Consider the following 18,841-nt stretch of genomic DNA (forward strand, 5'->3'; position numbering starts at 1 on the left):
TCTACTTCACCCGAGCACACACTTAGCAAAATATCGTTTTTATTATATTGAAATATCTTGAAATTTCACAATAATATTCTTTTTACCAACGGGAGCATACCTCTAAACATGTCTAAGATAAAAGACGAAATAAAAAAAGTCACAGAACTAAAAGAAAATTCTTACAGATCTTATCTATATTATTATTATCATTATTTTATAGTACAAAATCGATTGAATAAAGAGTAGGCCTAATTTTCATCAAAACGTAAACGAAATTTATATTTAGTAGCTGCACAAGATATGTGTTCGGTGCCCTGCGCTAATTGAAAATCTGGAAACTACTCTGATAACTTGAATATCTTTTATAAATCATATTAACTTTTACTTAGATTTACGATTACAGACTAAAACTTTATTTGTTTTTGTTTTTTTACAAATGTAAATGGATCTATAATGTTACATCTGTAACTTGCGTGGGAGGTCGGTCCTGCTCTAATAGCAAAGTTTGAAATTACACTGTATTTCAAATATAATTATTTCATTCATAAAGCATACTATTTATGTAACTTTCAAATGAATACTGTAAAAGAATGATTAGAAAAAGAGTCATTTCTGTTATAACGAGAACGTACGTATATTACATTTTTTATCTGCGCAAGATGTGTGTCTGCGCTAATAATAAATCTGGAAATTACTCTGAAAACCTGAATATCTTTTATAAATCATATTAATTTTTACTTTGATTTACGATTACAGACTAAAACTATATTTTTTTACAAATCTAAATGGATCTATAATGTTACACCTGTAACTTGCGTGGAAGGTCGGTCCTGCGCTAATAGCAAAGTTTGAAATTACACTGTATTTCAAATATAGTTCATTCATAAAACATACTATTTATGTAACTTTCAAATGAATACTGTAAAAAAAATGATTAGAAAAAGAGTGATTTCTGTCATAACGAGAACGAAATATTACATTTTTTATCTGCGCAAGATGTGTGTCTCTGCGCTAATAATAAACCTGGAAATTACTTTGAAAATTTGAATATCTTTTATAAATCATATTAATTTTTACTTTGATTTACGATTACAGACTAAAACTATAGTTTTTTTTTACAAATCTAAATGGATCTATAATGTTATACATGTAACTTGCGTGGAAGGTCGGTCCTGCGCTAATAGCAAAGTTTGAAATTACACTGTATTAACTTTTACTTTGATTTACGATTACAGACTAAAACTATAGTTTTTACAAATCTAAATGGATCTATTGTTACACCTGTAACTTGCGTGGGAGGTATCTAATTAGTTTTAATGTAAGTCAAGAATTCCTGAATTTGTGATTTCATGTTCATGATATTTAGTTAAAAATAATTTTTAGCAAAAGAATGTTTTATCACTGTTTATGCACGACGGGCGGTTATACGTCGGGCGTAATAATATTATGAGGCCCATCCCGAGTGAATTTTTTTGTACGACGTATGAACGCCCGAGTGTATAAAGAGTGTTAAAACATGGTTTTGCTATAAATTATTTCGATTCCAAAACTAGTATGCACTTAATCTAAAACAGTAGATAAATATACAAGCGCTTTTTCTTTGTCGCAACAAAAACTTTGACGTCAACGAACGTTAACGTGACGTCATTCTATCGTGAGAGTGTTTTAACAGAGGCAGGCATATTAGAATGAAACATATAAAGTGACAAAAATTTGCACAAATAACGCACCCTGATATATAGTACAGTTGATTTCCATGTTTACTTGTTTACTATTACCGCTTGAAAATATTAAACTTAATTACATCAGACTTAAGCATACCAGTATTGCATTTAGAAGCAACTTTCATCTGGATTGTAATGAGATGCATTAGCAGAGTTTATAGCCAACAAATGTTTATTGTAGTATTACGTCACCAATTTAAAAAAAAAACATTGAAAATTAATGTTCCCTTAATGTGAAATATAACACTGATTGAATCACAAGTTCACGATTAATCAACTATATACGCAAAGGAAATGCCATATATTTTTTCCATAATTTTAACTGTTTAACCACGTGTAGGCCGACTAACTCAACGAGTAGCAAAGGCGGAATCAATCGTGTCCAGCATGATAAGGATCAAACTAGCTATAAGCGCAGGACAAAAAATATAATGATATTCAATCTCTGATTATAACTGGGAGGCCGGGGCAGTTGTTAAAAGCACGTTGCTATGTTTTGGTGGTACCATTAATCTTAGTGGAGTTGATGATAATTTCATATATAATAAGCTTCCATGTGATATTTGCTTCTTTATAAACACCCTTTATATTTGTTTTGTCTTTTAACAGTTTGTATTAGCTCTATATAATTATATTTTAATTATTTATATAAACTCTTGGTGTAGCGTAAAAAAAATTGTTTGTTTCCGGTATCCCGACCTACACTAAATTTCTGGCCCGACCCTAAACACGGGTGGTAAACGCGCAATCCAATTCCCGCTGGGAATACGCTTAAAATGGGTTGCGCAACGTCCGGTGCTGGTGTTGCGCGTAAAAAAAGACGAAATTGAGGTATGTGAAGTTATGATTTTGCTTAGTACGAGACAAGAATAAAATTTCTCGAAAAAAGCAAAATGCTATTCGACACAAATATGATAATACATCATGTGTGTAAAATATCTGGTTTGTCATTTATGTTTCGGCTCTAATATCACAAAAACTCAGGCGACACGAAGCTTGTAAAAAATATAAAATCAACAAAAATGGAAGTTTCTGACCTCATATGCCTAATCTGAGGACATCTGATGCTTTTTATGATAACTCAAATGTTATAAAGTAACGAATATCAAAATTATTTGCTTCAAATCCTGCTTATGGGGACATAATTTACAAACAATCATCGGGAATGGGGTTGCGCACCGGGAATGGAGTTGCTCGTATACATCATAATGTATATAATGTATACGCGCAACTCCATTCCCGGGGCGCATCCCCATTCCCGATTATTTTTTGCCAATCTTTTTCCAAAGCAACATTTCATTCAAGTGTATGTAATATTCATGACTGTTTTACACATGTTTGATCATTAGAAACGTCGATCACATTTCCAGAAATATGGCACAAGAATTAGAAAATTTGCATTTTTCATGATTCTATGCTTTTTTTGACAGTTCTAGCCAGCAGAGTTTTCGTGATAACAGAGCTGATTCTTAAATTAATAAGTTGGTATTTCACATATATGATCTTTATTCATTTTTGTGTCGAATAGCATTTTGCTTTTTCGAAAACACGCGTAAATGTGTCATTATTTACAAAAACAAAAACCCACCTACCTCGATTTTGAATATATTGATGCGCAACACCAGCACCGGAAGTCGCGCAACCCATTTTTAGCGTATTCCCAGTGGGAATTGGATTGCGCGTTTACCACCCGTGCTAAATGTTTTTATGGCCTTGAAGAAATTTTTTTTCAACTTTTTAACATAAAGTTGCAAAACTGCATGTTTTTTTTTCTTTTTTTTTTTTGCTTTAATCTTGGTCAGTGATGTTATAAATCAACTTGCTGATGCTTTAAAGGCATAACCCCTTATTTGTTTTCATTTTTTTTGAGACAAAAATAATTTCCGAAAAGTCTCGCTGAATAAAAAAAAAATCCAGAAAAAAAAATCCGACCTACCTACCCTAATTATCTTAGCATGTTACCGGAAACAAAGATTTTTTAGGCCTATACAATAATAATAAATAGTTAAAGTATTTATGAATTGTGCGGACTATTATGTGGTAATTTGTTTTAAACTTTGTATCAATGAAGTTATTTCACTTACAGTTAGCTCTTATATATATGTTGGTACTTGTGTCAGCAGTCGGTTAAAAAGCTGAGTCAGATCTCGAGCTTATGTTGTATTGTTACGAGGCATGCCTTGGTCTAGGGGTGGGCTGAGAAGTGACCTATACTCATTGGTATCAAGTCAACTCGTCCCCCAGTCTTCTTTGATCTTCTTCTTTTACAGTAATGACCTCGTTCAATTACTGATACATTTTCGCCATGCGTGGAGGGGGTGGGGTTAAAATATGAGACTATCAGGTTTCCTAAGCTACTCAATCCACCTAGTTCTCCCTGACAGTTGGTGATAAATAAGTGCAAAACCTAACACTTTATAGCCCTAAATGTAAAAACATGTACATACATAAGCCATGGTGTAGGAAAGGAGAAATATTAGTAGGGTTAAAAACAGGATATAGTAATTATGGTTGGAACATCGATGCAGCCAGTGCTGATTTGAATCCGAAGATTGTTTCAGCACTGACTACATGAGATGGTAAGATGTTCCACTCTACCACATTTCTGAGGAAGAATAAGTACTTGTAGTAGTCAACTGTGGTAGTAGGTATTTGCAAAGCTAAGCGATGGTAATGTCTAGATTGTCTAGTGATTGGACCGAGACATTGTTTATAGGATCGACATCTACATGATTAGAGAACCATTTTATAAAATAAAACCAACCTACTGTAGGGTAGGGAATTCCAACTTAAATCTATTAGGATATTTGTGACTGTGGCCGGGGTCTTGCTATAAATATTTACTACGAATCTCGCAGCTTGCCTCTGGATATTTTCTAATTTATCTATATCCTTCTGATGATAAGGATCTAAAACACCGGAATAATACTCTAAAGTTGGTCTAACAATGGTGTTATAGGCAGCTGTTTTGGCACTACACTTAGCAGAATGTATATTACGTTTTAAGAAACCAAGACTTTGACATGCTTTACTAGATATTTTGTTTATATGAGGGGACCAAGATAAGTTAGATGTTACTGCTACACCTAGGTAAGTAGCTTGACTGACAACAGACAGATGCTGATCATGTAAGGTATAGACAGTATTTACTGGTTTTCTGGATCTAAAGGCATGCATGATATGACATTTGCTCACATTAAAGGTCATCTTCCATTTCTGCTCCCATAATGACAGACTGTTAAGATCCCGTTGCAGCTGAGCTGAGTCTGCCTGTGACTTAAATGTTCTGTAGATAACACAGTCATCTGTAAAAAGACGCACATTCGAAGATACAGGACCGGGTAGATCATTTATGTAGAGCAGGAATAGTAGAGGTCCCAGGACGGACCCCCAAGGGATGCCTGATATAACAGGAGCCAAACCAGATGTTGCCCCATCTACCGCCGCTCTGTGTGTTCTATGTCCTAGGAAAGCTTTGATCCAGGAATGTGCAGAGCTCCTGATGCCATAATGATCTAACTTTGATAAGAGCCAGCCATGGTGAACTACAACAAATGTTTTACTAAAGTCCATGATGGCAAAATCAACTTGGCTTCGCTGTACCTACTGATTTAGCTAAGTCATGAATAAAACCCATAAGTTGGGTCTCGGAATACCATCGGGCCCGAAAACTATGCTGGTTGTCCACCAGGATGTTAAATTTGTCTAAGTGATCCAAGATATTACTGATAACAACGTGTTCTAATAGTTTACAAGCTATACATGTCAATGAGACTGGTCTATAAGTGTGTAACCTTAAAAACTTAGCAGTCTGTTACCATAAACATTTAGTTGTCTGTAACCTTAAACATTTAGCAGTCTGTAACCTTAAAAATTTAACAGTCTGTAACCTTAAACATTTAGCAGTCTGTAACCTTTATCATTTAGCAGTCTGTAACCGTAAACATTTAGCAGTCTGTAACCTTTAAAATTTAGTAGTGTGTTACCGTAGACATTTAGTAGTCTATAACCTTAAAAATTTAGCAGTGTGTTACCGTAAACATTAAGAAGTCTGTAACCTTAAAAATTTAGCAGTCTGTAACCAGACATTTAGCAGTCTGTAACCTTAAACATTTAGTAGTCTGTAACCTTAAAAATTCAGCATTCTGTTACCATAGACATTTAGTAGTCTGTAACCTTAAAAATTTAGCAGTCTGTAACTTTAAATTACGTCGTAAACTAACATTTAGTAGTCTGTAACCGTTAAACATTTTAGCTCTGTAACCTTAAAATTTATAGGTGTACGTAGACTTTAGTATCATAACCTTAAAATTTAGCAGTGTGTAACCGTAAACATTTAGTAGTCTGTATCCTTAAAAATTTAGCAGTCTGTAACCATAGACATTTAGCAGTCTGTAACCTTAAACATTTAGTAGTCTGTAACCTTAAAAATTCAGCATTCTGTTACCATAGACATTTAGTAGTCTGTAACCTTAAAAATTTAGCAGTCTGTAACCTTCAAATTTAGCAGTCTGTAACCATAAACATTTAGTAGTCTGTAACCTTAAAAATTTAGCAGTCTGTAACCATAGACATTTAGCAGTCTGTAACCGTAAACATTTAGTAGTCTGTAACCTTAAAATTTAGCAGTCTGTAACCATAAACATTTAGCAGTCTGTAACCTTTATCATTTTGTAGTCTGTAACCTTAAAAATTTAGCAGTCTGTAACCTTAACATTTAGCAGTGTGTAACCGTAAACATTTAGCAGTCTGTAACCTTTATCATTTAGTAGTCTGTAACCTTAAAAATTTAGCAGTCTGTAACCTTAACATTTAGCAGTGTGTAACCGTAAGCATTTAGTAGTCTGTAACCTTAAAATTTAGCAGTCTGTAACCATAAACATTTAGCAGTCTGTAACCGTAAACATGAAGCAGTCTGTAACCTTTATCATTTAGTAGTCTGTAACCTTAAAATTTAGCAGTCTGTAACCATAAACATTTAGCAGTCTGTAACCTTAAAATTTAGCAGTCTGTAACCATAAACATTTAGTAGTCTGTAACCTTAAAATTTAGCAGTCTGTAACCATAAACATTTAGCAGTCTGTAGCCATAAACATTTAGCAGTCTGTAACCTTAAAATTTAGCAGTCTGTAACCATAAACATTTAGTAGTCTGTAACCTTAAAAATTTAGCAGTCTGTAACCATAAATTTACATTTAGCAGTCGTAACCTTAAAAATTTAGCAGTCTGTAACCATAAACATTTAGCAGTCTGTAACCTTAAAATTTAGCAGTCTGTAACCATAAACATTTAGTAGTCTGTAACCTTAAAATTTAGTAGTCTGTAACCATAAACATTTAGTAGTCTGTAACCTTAAAATTTAGCAGTCTGTAACCATAAACATTTAGCAGTCTGTAACCTTAAAATTTAGCAGTCTGTAACCATAAACATTTAGCAGTCTGTAACCGTAAACATGTAGCAGTCTGTAACCTTAAAATTTAGTAGTGTATAACCTTAAAATTTAGCAGTGTGTAACCATAAACATTTAGTAGTCTGTAACCTAAATCATTTAGTAGTCTGTAACCTTGAAAATTTAGCAGTCTGTAACCTTGAAATTTAGCAGTCTGTAACCTTGAAATTTAGCAGTCTGTAACCTTAAAATTTAGCAGTCTGTAACCGTAAACATTTAGTAGTCTGTAACCTAAAATTTAGCATCTGTAACCATGAAAATTTAGTAGTCTGTAACCTTAAATTTAGCAGTCTGTACGTAACATTTAGCAGTCTGTAACGTAAATTCAGCAGTCTGTAACTTATCATTTAGTAGTCTAACCTTAAAATTTAGTAGTCTGTAACCTTAAAATTTAGCAGTCTGTAACCTTAAAATTTAGCAGTGTGTAACCATAAACATTTAGTAGTCTGTAACCTTAAAAATTTAGCAGTCTGTAACCTTAAGATTTAGCAGTGTATAACCTTAAAATTTAGCAGTGTGTAACCATAAACATTTAGTAGTCTGTAACCTTAATCATTTAGTAGTCCGTTTCCTTAAACATTTAGTAATTTAGAACCTTAAATATTTAACAGTCTGTATTCTTAACAATTTAGCAGTTCAACAAGAACTCTTAATCTATTTGAAATAGTTTTTCTTTTGAAAAATAGTTGCTTTCTTTATCAAGATATCGACTGGAAACGAGATCGTCGCATGTCCCGGATGTTATTGACGTCAGCAATTCATATGGTTTGTCGAAGAGCAGTATCAAGCCTCCATAACTCATAATCCAAAACCTGCTTTAATCAGCAAGGATGTCACTATAGTTTTTACATTTGACTACTTAAAAGATGTAACCACGCATCATTATATTCATCGAGTAGGTCGTTGACGTTGAGTCAATTGTGTTTACTATTGCGTATTTTGGTGAAATGTCATAGAGTGAACTTCCAAACACTACTAGTTTAAAGCTTAAATCTTGTGTATACCCCATTTCTCATTGAAAATAACGATACTCGTAGCGATAAAATGTAGTTTTAACTCATATGTGTAGTGTTGCAGTGAAAGTCCAGAGCATGAAGTCAAATTTTCAGACTGGCTATATGGCATATTCAACAGAGCAAAAATATCTGGAGTTTATTTACATGGAACGTTACTGGCAGTTGAGGTATAATTGTATGTTCGAGTGATTAAGTGAAAATCATCTTAATAATACCAGTCCCGTTCAGCAATGTAGTTTCCTTTGTTGTAGGACTCCTATATTTTGTTTATTACGGTCAGACGCGGAAATGGTTTCCAGACACTAGTCATAGAATAGAAAATTTAGGTGATCTTTGACAGCCCGTCTGAGGAAATAATTTACATACCGCAGTTTAGGATAAGGTCAGTATTTGATGAAAGTCTCGTGGTGTAGTCGAAAAGCCAAATAATAGATCTAATTCATTTTCTGCATCAAATTCGTGTAGAAGATGCTTTAATCACATTTTCGCACTAAATACATCGCATAAATGAGATGGTTTTCATATTCACAAACCACATGGCAAGTTTTGCATTGAAACCAGAAGTGGTGTTATTGTGCGGAGAGAGTTAAATATGCGCATTTTTGGTAAACACATGATTGGCATTTCACTAGGAATATTCAACACCCTATTCTTTTATTTTTTCTATTATGAAATAGACTTTCATGAAAACTGTTAGTGAAAAGTGATGTCTCTAAGATCGACAGACACATGATTTGTTGTTTTTTATATGAACAAAGAAGATTTGATTTCTGACCTTATCCTATACAGTCATTTAATTTGATTTTTTTCAGAGTGACACATGTTTGAAATCAAAGAAAGATACCATTATTATCATTGAACTCTGAATTCTCAGCACAAGTTAATGTTCTTTTATTACAAATTTCTGTAGTTTTTAAGATCTAAAGAAGTTAATTTCTTGTCGTGTGAAAAATGTCGCTAATTCTTTTTCAAAAACTAGAAAACATTCAGTAACATTAAACATGAGTGCATTTTTTAATCCAAATGCAAATTTTGAAAATTCTGTCACCACTGGATTTAACCAGACAAAGCAGACAGAATGTTCTCTAGAACAGCATTGCCTTCCCTTTTAATGAAAAATACAGCTCATTTTCATGTTTTAAAAACATAACTGGCTCAAATGCGTACAATTAGTTTGGAGAAATGACTCAGAAATTATCTCAGTAATGCAGATTACAAGCCTGCACACAAATTCTACCAGTCAGATCCTAAAGCCTCCAGACTGGTCTACTAACCTTGTATTCAAATATTCAAAGGGTCATAATGCCTTTGATTAAAATGTGGCTGCCACATTTTTTTTTGTTATAAACATAAAATATATTAATTTCTTGTTAAATCCAATGTTTGATAATTGTTTTCTCGTGTATTTGTCATAGGTTTGACTATATGATTAACATAAAAGAAAATACTATAAAATGCACCGTTTTCATTATCTCCCTTTGTGACCATGACTTCATAATTTCATGTGAAAGTAGCATTTTTCTAACTAGTCAACAGTGTGTAGTCTCTATTTGGATAGCAGCATTATCTGTTTTTAACAAAAAAATTAAGAACCTTATGGAACTTTAACATAATTATGCTGTGGGGAATACGGATTCAATAGAAAAACAAATACCAGGAGGTTTTTGTACGGCAAATACTTTATATATCTTTACAAAATGTACATAAACAGAAATAAGTTTTCACCGCAACAAAGTTTAACAATTCTACATGTAAATAGATATCCCGAAATAAAACATGAAGTAGGTGAAACGCATGAAGTTGGACAGAAAACAACACTGGGGAGTGGGTCACTATGTATTGTGATATCATTGTTATATATGTGACAGATTTTTATAAACTGATAAAAGCTGACATATAATACAAGCTGAAGAACTAATTTTCACTTCAAAAAATATCTTGGTTTCAATCAGTGAAGAAGAATACTTTAGTAATAAAAGTATGAAACGACCATTTCCAGGTAGAAAATTACGAACAGAATGAAATGTAATGCCCCTTTAATTGAAGAACTTGAAATAATGATGTATGTGATCTGTTTATATTTACTGGTAGAATTAAAGATTAATATAAAACTGTGTTTAAATGTAAAAGAAAATAGTTCCAATTTGCACTACTTTCATAAATTACATTTTTCACACATAACAAAAAATCACAAATTCTATAATCATTCTGCATTCTGATCATATACAATGTGTAACAGTCAGTTATTGCTGTAGAAATAAATCTACCTAAAGCTTTCATCAGTAACAGCAATCAAATCACAACAAAGAAATTATAGTGTCAAGTAAACAAATAATCTTACTTTTCGTGAGAGACTGAAAATTCGAAACAGGTATACGTGCTGGCACATGAAGCAACTTCCAGAACATAGTAACAAGCACCTGATAAAGGTTCTCAACTTTATAAATAAAGTGACTTCAAAAGAAAGACTAGTCTATACAATTGTATTATAAACATAGACCACTTTTTTCGTTTTAAATGCTGATGTTTTCTATTTGAAACCTTTAACAATTACTGAAATATAACCAAATCCTTCATGTCAGGTACCATTACAAATATTAAATATTTACCATTTTAAAGTGTCCTTTACCTTAAAAGTAATAAAAGCACTAACAAAGTGACATTTTGAGTTTTTCCCATACTTTTGGCTAAAACAGAAGAACAGGCAAAAATTCTATACCAGCAAGTATCAAAAACTTAATAAAAATTCTGGTAAGGCCCTAAATTATAGCCTGCTAAAATGAAGACATATTTTTTCTAGGAGTTGAAGCCCTTCTTTGAGAAAATTAGGTCAATTTTAACCTCTTAAGAACTTTCTTTATATTAAGACTTTTCTTTCAACTTCCTTTAAATATCTGTTTGCTGTCTGTCTGTGTATTTATGAATTTTTAGATTACACATAATTTCAATTTTTTCGCATAAAACAAAAAAAAATTGAAACTACTATAGTTGTTGCTATAACTTTATCAAAGAATCCCTTGCAGGAAGCAGCAGTAAACAGCTATATTTGGTGTGTGTCTTTAAAAAACACACTTTGTGTAGACATTTATATCAAATACGTATTACAGAATTATCACTATTACATCTGTTGTTAATAACATCACCCTATAAAATCCCGATTGTATGGATATTAATGACTTGTTCAAAACAAAAACTACTGAAAGCTTTAGGTCCAAATAAATAATAACAGGTCTGCCAAATATACTGAGGAAAGTTCTACTTAAAATTCCACTAAACAAAAGAAGAGAACTATCATGCAAGTTACAGTCATAAAAATATCAAGTTACTTTTGAACAGTATGGTATCCTTTACACAATATGGGCTGCAGATTCTAAATTTCCTTGAACTGATTTTGCTAGTTATTAAAGTTTTCTCAGAAAAGTTTCGATATAAATAAATATGAGCACTTAGAAAGAATTAAGTGATACGAAAAGGTGTCAAATGGTAAGAAACAAACACTAAAGAATGAAAGCAACTTCATCAATGCAATGTTTTAAGGGGACACAAATTTTACTGATTTTATAAAGCTAATAACTCAGCCAAAAAAACTAATCCTCATTAAAATCATATATATGTGCCTTGATATAATCACCTGTTGAAGAAGAAAAATCGTATCATAAAAGTATATAGATAAATATCAAAATCTAAGACCTGGTACTAATTTTCTTTTACCTGTTTCAACCACGTTATTGTATGCAATTGTGAACTAATTAATACAAAACTTTAAACAAGCTTCAACATTGTGCAATAATTTGATTATGTTGATGAAAACAAAGGCAAAAACGGCAGGATAACTTTTTTTAAAGAATTATCCCTATAACATATGCTTTTGAAAGACGTTCAAGCAAGGTGTTTATGTGTATGTAGACATTTTGTTTGATGTTCTTTGACTATTGTTTTAGTAATTATGACTGTTAAATAGTAGTTTATACATTTTGATAGTGAAAAACAAGTTTTTCTGCACAATTTTGTCAAAATTAAAAGCTTCAATAAGAAAGCAAAACCTATTTTATCAACAGTTTATTGTTTTAACAAGTTATGAACAGTATAAAATCAGTATGACTTTTGTGTCCCAATGAAACTAAATTTTACAAAGGAAACTTTTCAATACATCCGGTATTATTTTCCCAAAGCTGAAGCTTTCAAGCCTGTACACTTTTTCTGACAAAGAGGAGAATATCATTGTTTCAAACTTGTGTAAAGAATAAAATTTGTAAAGAAACAAAGAATATGAATACAAACTAATTATAGCTTTCAATCACATTTTTAATAAACAAGCTCCTTCCGGTGTTAAATTTACAATTTAGCTACATTTCATACAGAATGAAAGCATGCATTATAAAAGAACATTTTAACAGGACTTACAGTACATTGTATTATGCTGAAGTTTGGATGTGATAACACAACTTTAAGTGGGCAATCTATAGACCATATGTTGCCTGATGGTAATCAAGTCCGTATCACAAGCTGTAATCATCCAGTTATCACACTACATTGAGCTCATGTGGGACTATTCAAATACACCTCAGAGTTTCGTGCAAGAATGTATTATTTAATAAGAATTGTGAAAACCCATCTGGCAGTTCAGAATCATTTAAAATAGTTGACATGATAAGTAACAATTATTCCACTCACCATAATTGGACCGACCATCAACAGCCAGTCAAAAAACAGGATTTTTTTTTAATCAGAGGACCTCAGAAACAAGTATTATTCTAAATTTCAGGGCTGTGCAACCTAAATACAGCAAAAGCGAATGAATTTGCAAGAAGCATGATTAACACTTGATGACTAAGGAGAGTTACTAGCTATTTTGACAAATGAGCCGCGCCATGAGAAAACCAACATAGTGGCTTTGCGACCAGCATGGATCCGCGCAGTCTGGTCAGGATCCATGCTGTTCACTTTCAAAGCCTATTGCTATTAGAGAAACTGTTCGCGAACAGCATGGATCCTGACCAGACTGCGTGGATGCGCAGGCTGGTCTGGATCCATGCTGGTCGCAAAGCCACTATGTTGGTTTTCCCACGGCACGACTCAAATATGTATTAATGAATGACTTGCCTGATTAAAGTTGAACTTATACCACTACACAGCACTGGCATTTTCAGCAAATAAATTTAATATAACAAGTTCCTTAAAAGATGTAAAAGTTATCAGATTTAAACATATGTATCACATAAAATTTGACGAAGAGAAGATGGATGAAAAGGAAGAAGCAACAGGTAACTGTAAGAATGAAAGAAGAAAACTAGAAGATAACAAGATGTATGCAGAAACATAGTGTAGTGCATGACAAACTTGTATAAACAACACTGCCACTACAATAGTAAAAAGGCGTCTTTGATAATAGTTTTTAAAATCATCACTGTTGAAGAAAAATCAGCTTATTTCAATTAACAAATGTCACCCCCCCCCCCCCCCCCCCCCCCCCACTTCCTCTGAATATTAAAACAAAAATCGAACCAACAATCAAAATATATAACTTAATCCTGTATGAATCAGTTTAGTAAATATTTGTTAATACTGCATCAATATTTCAATTTTCTACATCTGTATGTACACAAAATAGAAAAGAAAAAAATCTTTTTTAAATAATTATACTATTCCTTCCAATACTAACAAATGCTTTTATGCCCAAAATCTGCAGGTTGTTTTATTACATATGTAAGAATAACAAGTTCTCCAGAATGCTCCACACACTGCTTGACTAAGAAACTTATGCTTGAATATGTGATAGCATTATGGCTGTGATAAGAAACAAAATATTACTAATAACTTCAAGATTTTAAAAAATAATTTAAGTATCACTTTTCGTGTGAAATGTTAAAATCCCCATTACCAACCACAACAAAAGGAAAGCTATTTGATCTGTTTAACAAAGACATTGAAATTGAAACATTTATTGAATATATGATAGCACATAGCCTGTGATATGGAATAATTAGCGGATAAAATAACTGAATATTCCTATAATGATAAACAACTAGTCGTACTTGTACTGGTAACAACTAGTCGTACTTGTACTGGTAAACAACTAGTCGTACTTGTACTGGTAAACAACCAGTAGTTCTTGTACCGACAAACAACCATTAGTCCTTGTACAGATAAACGACAATAGTCTTTTTACGATAAACAAATTGTAGTCCTTGTACCTATAAACAACTAGAAGTCCTTGATTGGATGAACGACCAGTAATCCTTGCACCGATGCATGACAATTAACCGTTAACAGATAGAGGCCTAGTAGTTCTTGCACCAATAAACAACTAGTAGTGCTTGTACTGATAAACAACTAGTAGAATAATTTAAGTGTGACCAGTCACCAAGTTCAATGGAACAAAAACAAACAACATACTTTAACATAATTAACTTTTTAGTTTACATCTTTTCTTATCATTTTTATCATTTTTTTAAAGTAAATATTTGTTTGACTGTCATCCCCACAGTCTCTGCCACTGACTGACAACTTACCAAACATAAACTGCAAATAGAGGACATGTGACTTCAGCCAAACCGTCTTCTGAAATGTACTGGAGAATATTAACCTTGACCATGCATTCATACAACATTGCACTTTACCAGTTGATTTAACCAGACATCTAACTTGAATATGTTAAATGTAGAAAAGGCCTTCTCTCCAACACCTTCCATGATATACAATATCAAAACAAGGTGTTTTTTTCTTAGGATGTAAAGTCTCAACAAAAGACACTGTAATCATTCACCTTTCCTTCCATTAACAATATTTTCTTGGAAATGTACAAAGAATGCCCTGTATATCTCTGAGAAAAAAATAATTTCATCTTTGCTTTCACCTGTTTGATACACATTGTTGTTTTTCTCATATAAATCATTTTAAGTTTCATCATCACTTATTTTAAACTTATATTAACAACAAAGACATGACCTTTCTCAAACTGTACACTAAACAGCCATTCTGTCCATTAACACATACATTTCAATATGTGAGTTTCAAAAGAGATGTTAATAACTGCAAAATATATAATGCCTTTAAAGTCACACAATAGGATATCGATCAAAATATTTCCAATCATTAATGGGCAAAATTTACTTATTACTGTGAAGTGTGGCAGTTTCAAGCCTACAATTTGACTGATTCTGTCAATTGTAACAGATACTGGTTCTGTCATGAAAACTATTTTTAAACAACAACTATAGCTATCATTAAATGTTATTAACACCCCAAGACAACACTTTTGATAGAGAAAGTAAAATATTGTGATCATGTATTTGACCTTGAAGTGTTACCTTGACCTTGGACCTAGTGAACTGAGTTGTGTACTCTGCATGTAATCTTGAATGGTACTACTTTTATGAAAATCCTTCAGGTGGTTAAGAACATGTAGCTGGCGCAAGTATGAGATATCTGATCTTTGACCTCTTAAAAGTGACCTTGGCCTTAGTGACCCAGGTTATGTGCTCTGCATGTCATCTTGATGAGGTAAACAACTGTTTGTTTACTAAAAATCTTCCAAGCAGTTTAATCACAAAGTTAGCCTATTTTATCTTTGACCTAACAGTGTGATCTTGACTTTCAGACTAGTGACATGGACTGTGCATTCTGAAAGTGGTCTGAACAAGTTAAACAATTGATGCAAGTTATATGAAAATCTTCCAAGCAATTATGGAGCAAACACAAGGTTAAGGTATTTGACACTAGACTCAGAAGTTTGACCTGACCTTGGGCCTAGTGACCTACGTTGTACAATCTGCACAATGTCTTGATACTAATAAATGTTAATAATCAATGCCAAATTTATGAACATCTTCCCAGCTGTTAAAAAGATATGGAGTGGACGGGCAGGCATGAGTGACTCCAATATAGTCCCAATATATACTTATATATTTGAGAGTAAATTAACTGACCAGAAATCATATCACTGTTTAATACTTTCTAGAAAAAGATTCAATCACTAGTAATTAGCACATGATTCCTAATATTCAATCTACAGGTAAATGTCAAAAAATCAATTAAAAATGGCATTTCAAGAATAATTTCTGAAACGAGCTGTCACTAATGGTGACAAATGCCCCCGCAGCGCCTTGACCTTTGACCTGGTGACCCCAAAGTCAATAGGGGTCGTGTACTCGATAAGTACTATCAGCATGTGTAGTTTGAAGGTCCTGGGTGCATTGGTTCGCGAGTAAAGTGCCTTCATGCAAAAAGTTAACATTGACCCCTGTGATCTTGACCTTTGACCTGGTGACCCCAAAGTCAGTAAGGGTCGTGTACTCAGTAAGTACTATCAGCATGTGGAGTTTGGTCCTGGGTGCAGTGGTTCGCGAGTAAGGTGCCTTCATGCAAAAAGTTAACATCGGCCCCTGTGACCTTGACCTTTGACCTGGTGACCCCAAAGTCAGTAGGGATTGTGTACTTAATAAGTACTATCAGCATGTGAAGTTTGAAGGTCCTGGGTGCAGTGGTTCGCGAGTAAAGTGCCTTCATGCAAAAAGTTAACATTGGCTCCTGTGACCTTGACCTTTGACCTGGTGACCCCAAAGTCAGTAGGGGTTGTGTACTCAATAAGTACTATCTGCAAGTGAAGTTTGAAGGTCCTGGGTGCAGTGGTTCGCGAGTAAAGTGCCTTCATGCAGAAAGTTATCATTGTGATGAACGAACGAACAAACTGATGGACAGTTGAAAACTAATATGCCTCCCTTCCGGAATAAAAAAGAGAAAAAGTTTAGGACGTAAGATGTATACACAAAATTAGAGATACAAAAACATTATACACACTACAGGAGTCTATTTTGATTTAAAGAAAAAAAAGAAGACTTAAATAACAGCGTAAATGTATAGATATCCTATATACTTCTCAACACTATACATCAGTAACAAGAGTCATTTATATGATGCTTTAATCTAAATCTCTAAAATCATAAAGTAACAAACAAAATCACAAAATGGCCATGAAAAAATCGTCTCTTCATGACAAATAATATAGGAATATTTCACCATTTCATTTTCATGTTAAGTTTACATATTTAAATATGATTAGTGTTCATACTATGTACAACTTTTATTTACAGCATGAAAATGAAAAAATATAACAAAAATGACTGCATTTTTTTTCTACTGCCAATTTACAAAGATGCTATGTACAACATAAGGGAAAAAAAACAAACAAAAAAACAATTTGTATTATGAAAACTTGATAATCTGTATGAGAAAATTCTCAAACTGTTATCTATTAACAACTCTATGAAAGTTAATATGGGATATATAACACCTATGAAATTGTTTAATGAGAAATATGCAATACAATGAGCATTTTATACATATTTTATATGTTAACTATGTGATAGCGCTATGTAAGGTCCTCATCCTGTGTTTATGAAGCAAATAGTATCACACTTTAAAGAAGCTATCATTGGCAGCCTCAAAACAAAGTATTGTTACGCCTAAACTTTTTCATCAAATTTGTTGCACTGCACTCGCGCAACTATGTGTTCACTTTTCTCGAGGCACAGATCATTCCTGACCTCCCTCAAGTTCTAGCACTTACAAAAGAACCAACCTGCGACCAACATTCCTGTAATACCACCTTAAAACAACATATGTGTAACAACTCTGCTAAACATCAACTTTATCTTGAATCACTTCCTTAACCCTCCTTCCTTGCATGCAATGTATCCCTTGCTTCACATATTCCTAATACCATCTTCTACAATTGTGCTTGATCGAGGTGTTGATACCCTCAGATATCTACTGCATTCTCATGCTAGACACAGGTGACTGGTATACCAACTCCATCCTGTTAACTACTGCTACCTATGATCCTGTGATGTTCTTCGACGTTTATTGGCAGCTGTAACTTTGCCTGCTGGTGCAGTAGTTCCCTCTGCTAAAATAAAGAATTTTTTTTCTATCAAAAACAAATTAAACTATACATTACAGGTAAGGAAAGCATTTGTTATGTAATGAACTACACATTGTGGCCAACATGAAACATTCCGAGACAGAGTGTTGCAGTGCCTGATCCAGAGGCCATTGGTTCGATCAAGCGAGTCTTAGCTACAGCAGAATAAGACTGTGGTCTTCATTTACTTTTCAGTTTTCCATGACATATTACACATGGACTGAGAGCTAAAAACCAAACAAGATACCAGAACATTTCTGGAAAACCAGGGGTGTTTTTTTACCTTGACCATGACACAAATGGCCATAAAAGCAATCCCAACTTTTCTGACCTAGTATGCTACTGGCATACAAACTTTAATCACAATATCTCATTCTTAATTAGGAATTATTGCATGAATTTTTTAATACTAGGTAACAGCAACCTAAAATACAATCCACACCTGCTGTACAGCAAATGAGTGGCTACTGTACCAGTTATTTGGAGTATTTCTTTCATTTTTTAGCAAAACACTGTAGTCATTTTTATTCTTTTAACCATTCAGTTCATGAGATCTATTTCAACTGTTCACATGACTTGTACCTCTGCCATATAATCTCCCAGCGACTGTGCAGAGTATTATGTATAAGTACATCAATCCAAAGTTATTGAGCAGACAGATTTAATCAGTGACCTTGATTCTAATGGCTCCAAATTCAATCCCGATGTTGGTCTTACTATAAGCTACATATTGGCCACGTTTCATTTC

General features: G+C 33.2%; 1 protein-coding gene and 1 long non-coding RNA gene across 3 annotated transcripts in view; both read right to left on the reverse strand.

The window, feature by feature from the left end:
• The window catches only part of LOC128555578 (uncharacterized), a 201,837-nt gene that overhangs the window by 23,250 nt on the left and 159,746 nt on the right, over positions 1-18,841 (reverse strand). The gene's annotated exons all lie outside the window — the stretch shown is intronic.
• Positions 9,832-18,841, reverse strand: part of LOC123524965 (uncharacterized) — a 36,168-nt gene continuing 27,158 nt past the window's right edge. For both annotated transcript variants that reach the window (XM_053538289.1, XM_045303612.2), the window contains one exon: positions 9,832-18,078. In XM_053538289.1, coding sequence (XP_053394264.1) covers positions 18,002-18,078 — 77 coding nt within the window. In that variant the 3' untranslated portion in view covers positions 9,832-18,001. The remainder of the gene's footprint in view (positions 18,079-18,841) is intronic.

This window comes from Mercenaria mercenaria, chromosome 3, assembly GCF_021730395.1.
Source record: "Mercenaria mercenaria strain notata chromosome 3, MADL_Memer_1, whole genome shotgun sequence".
Lineage (NCBI taxonomy): Eukaryota > Metazoa > Mollusca > Bivalvia > Venerida > Veneridae > Mercenaria > Mercenaria mercenaria.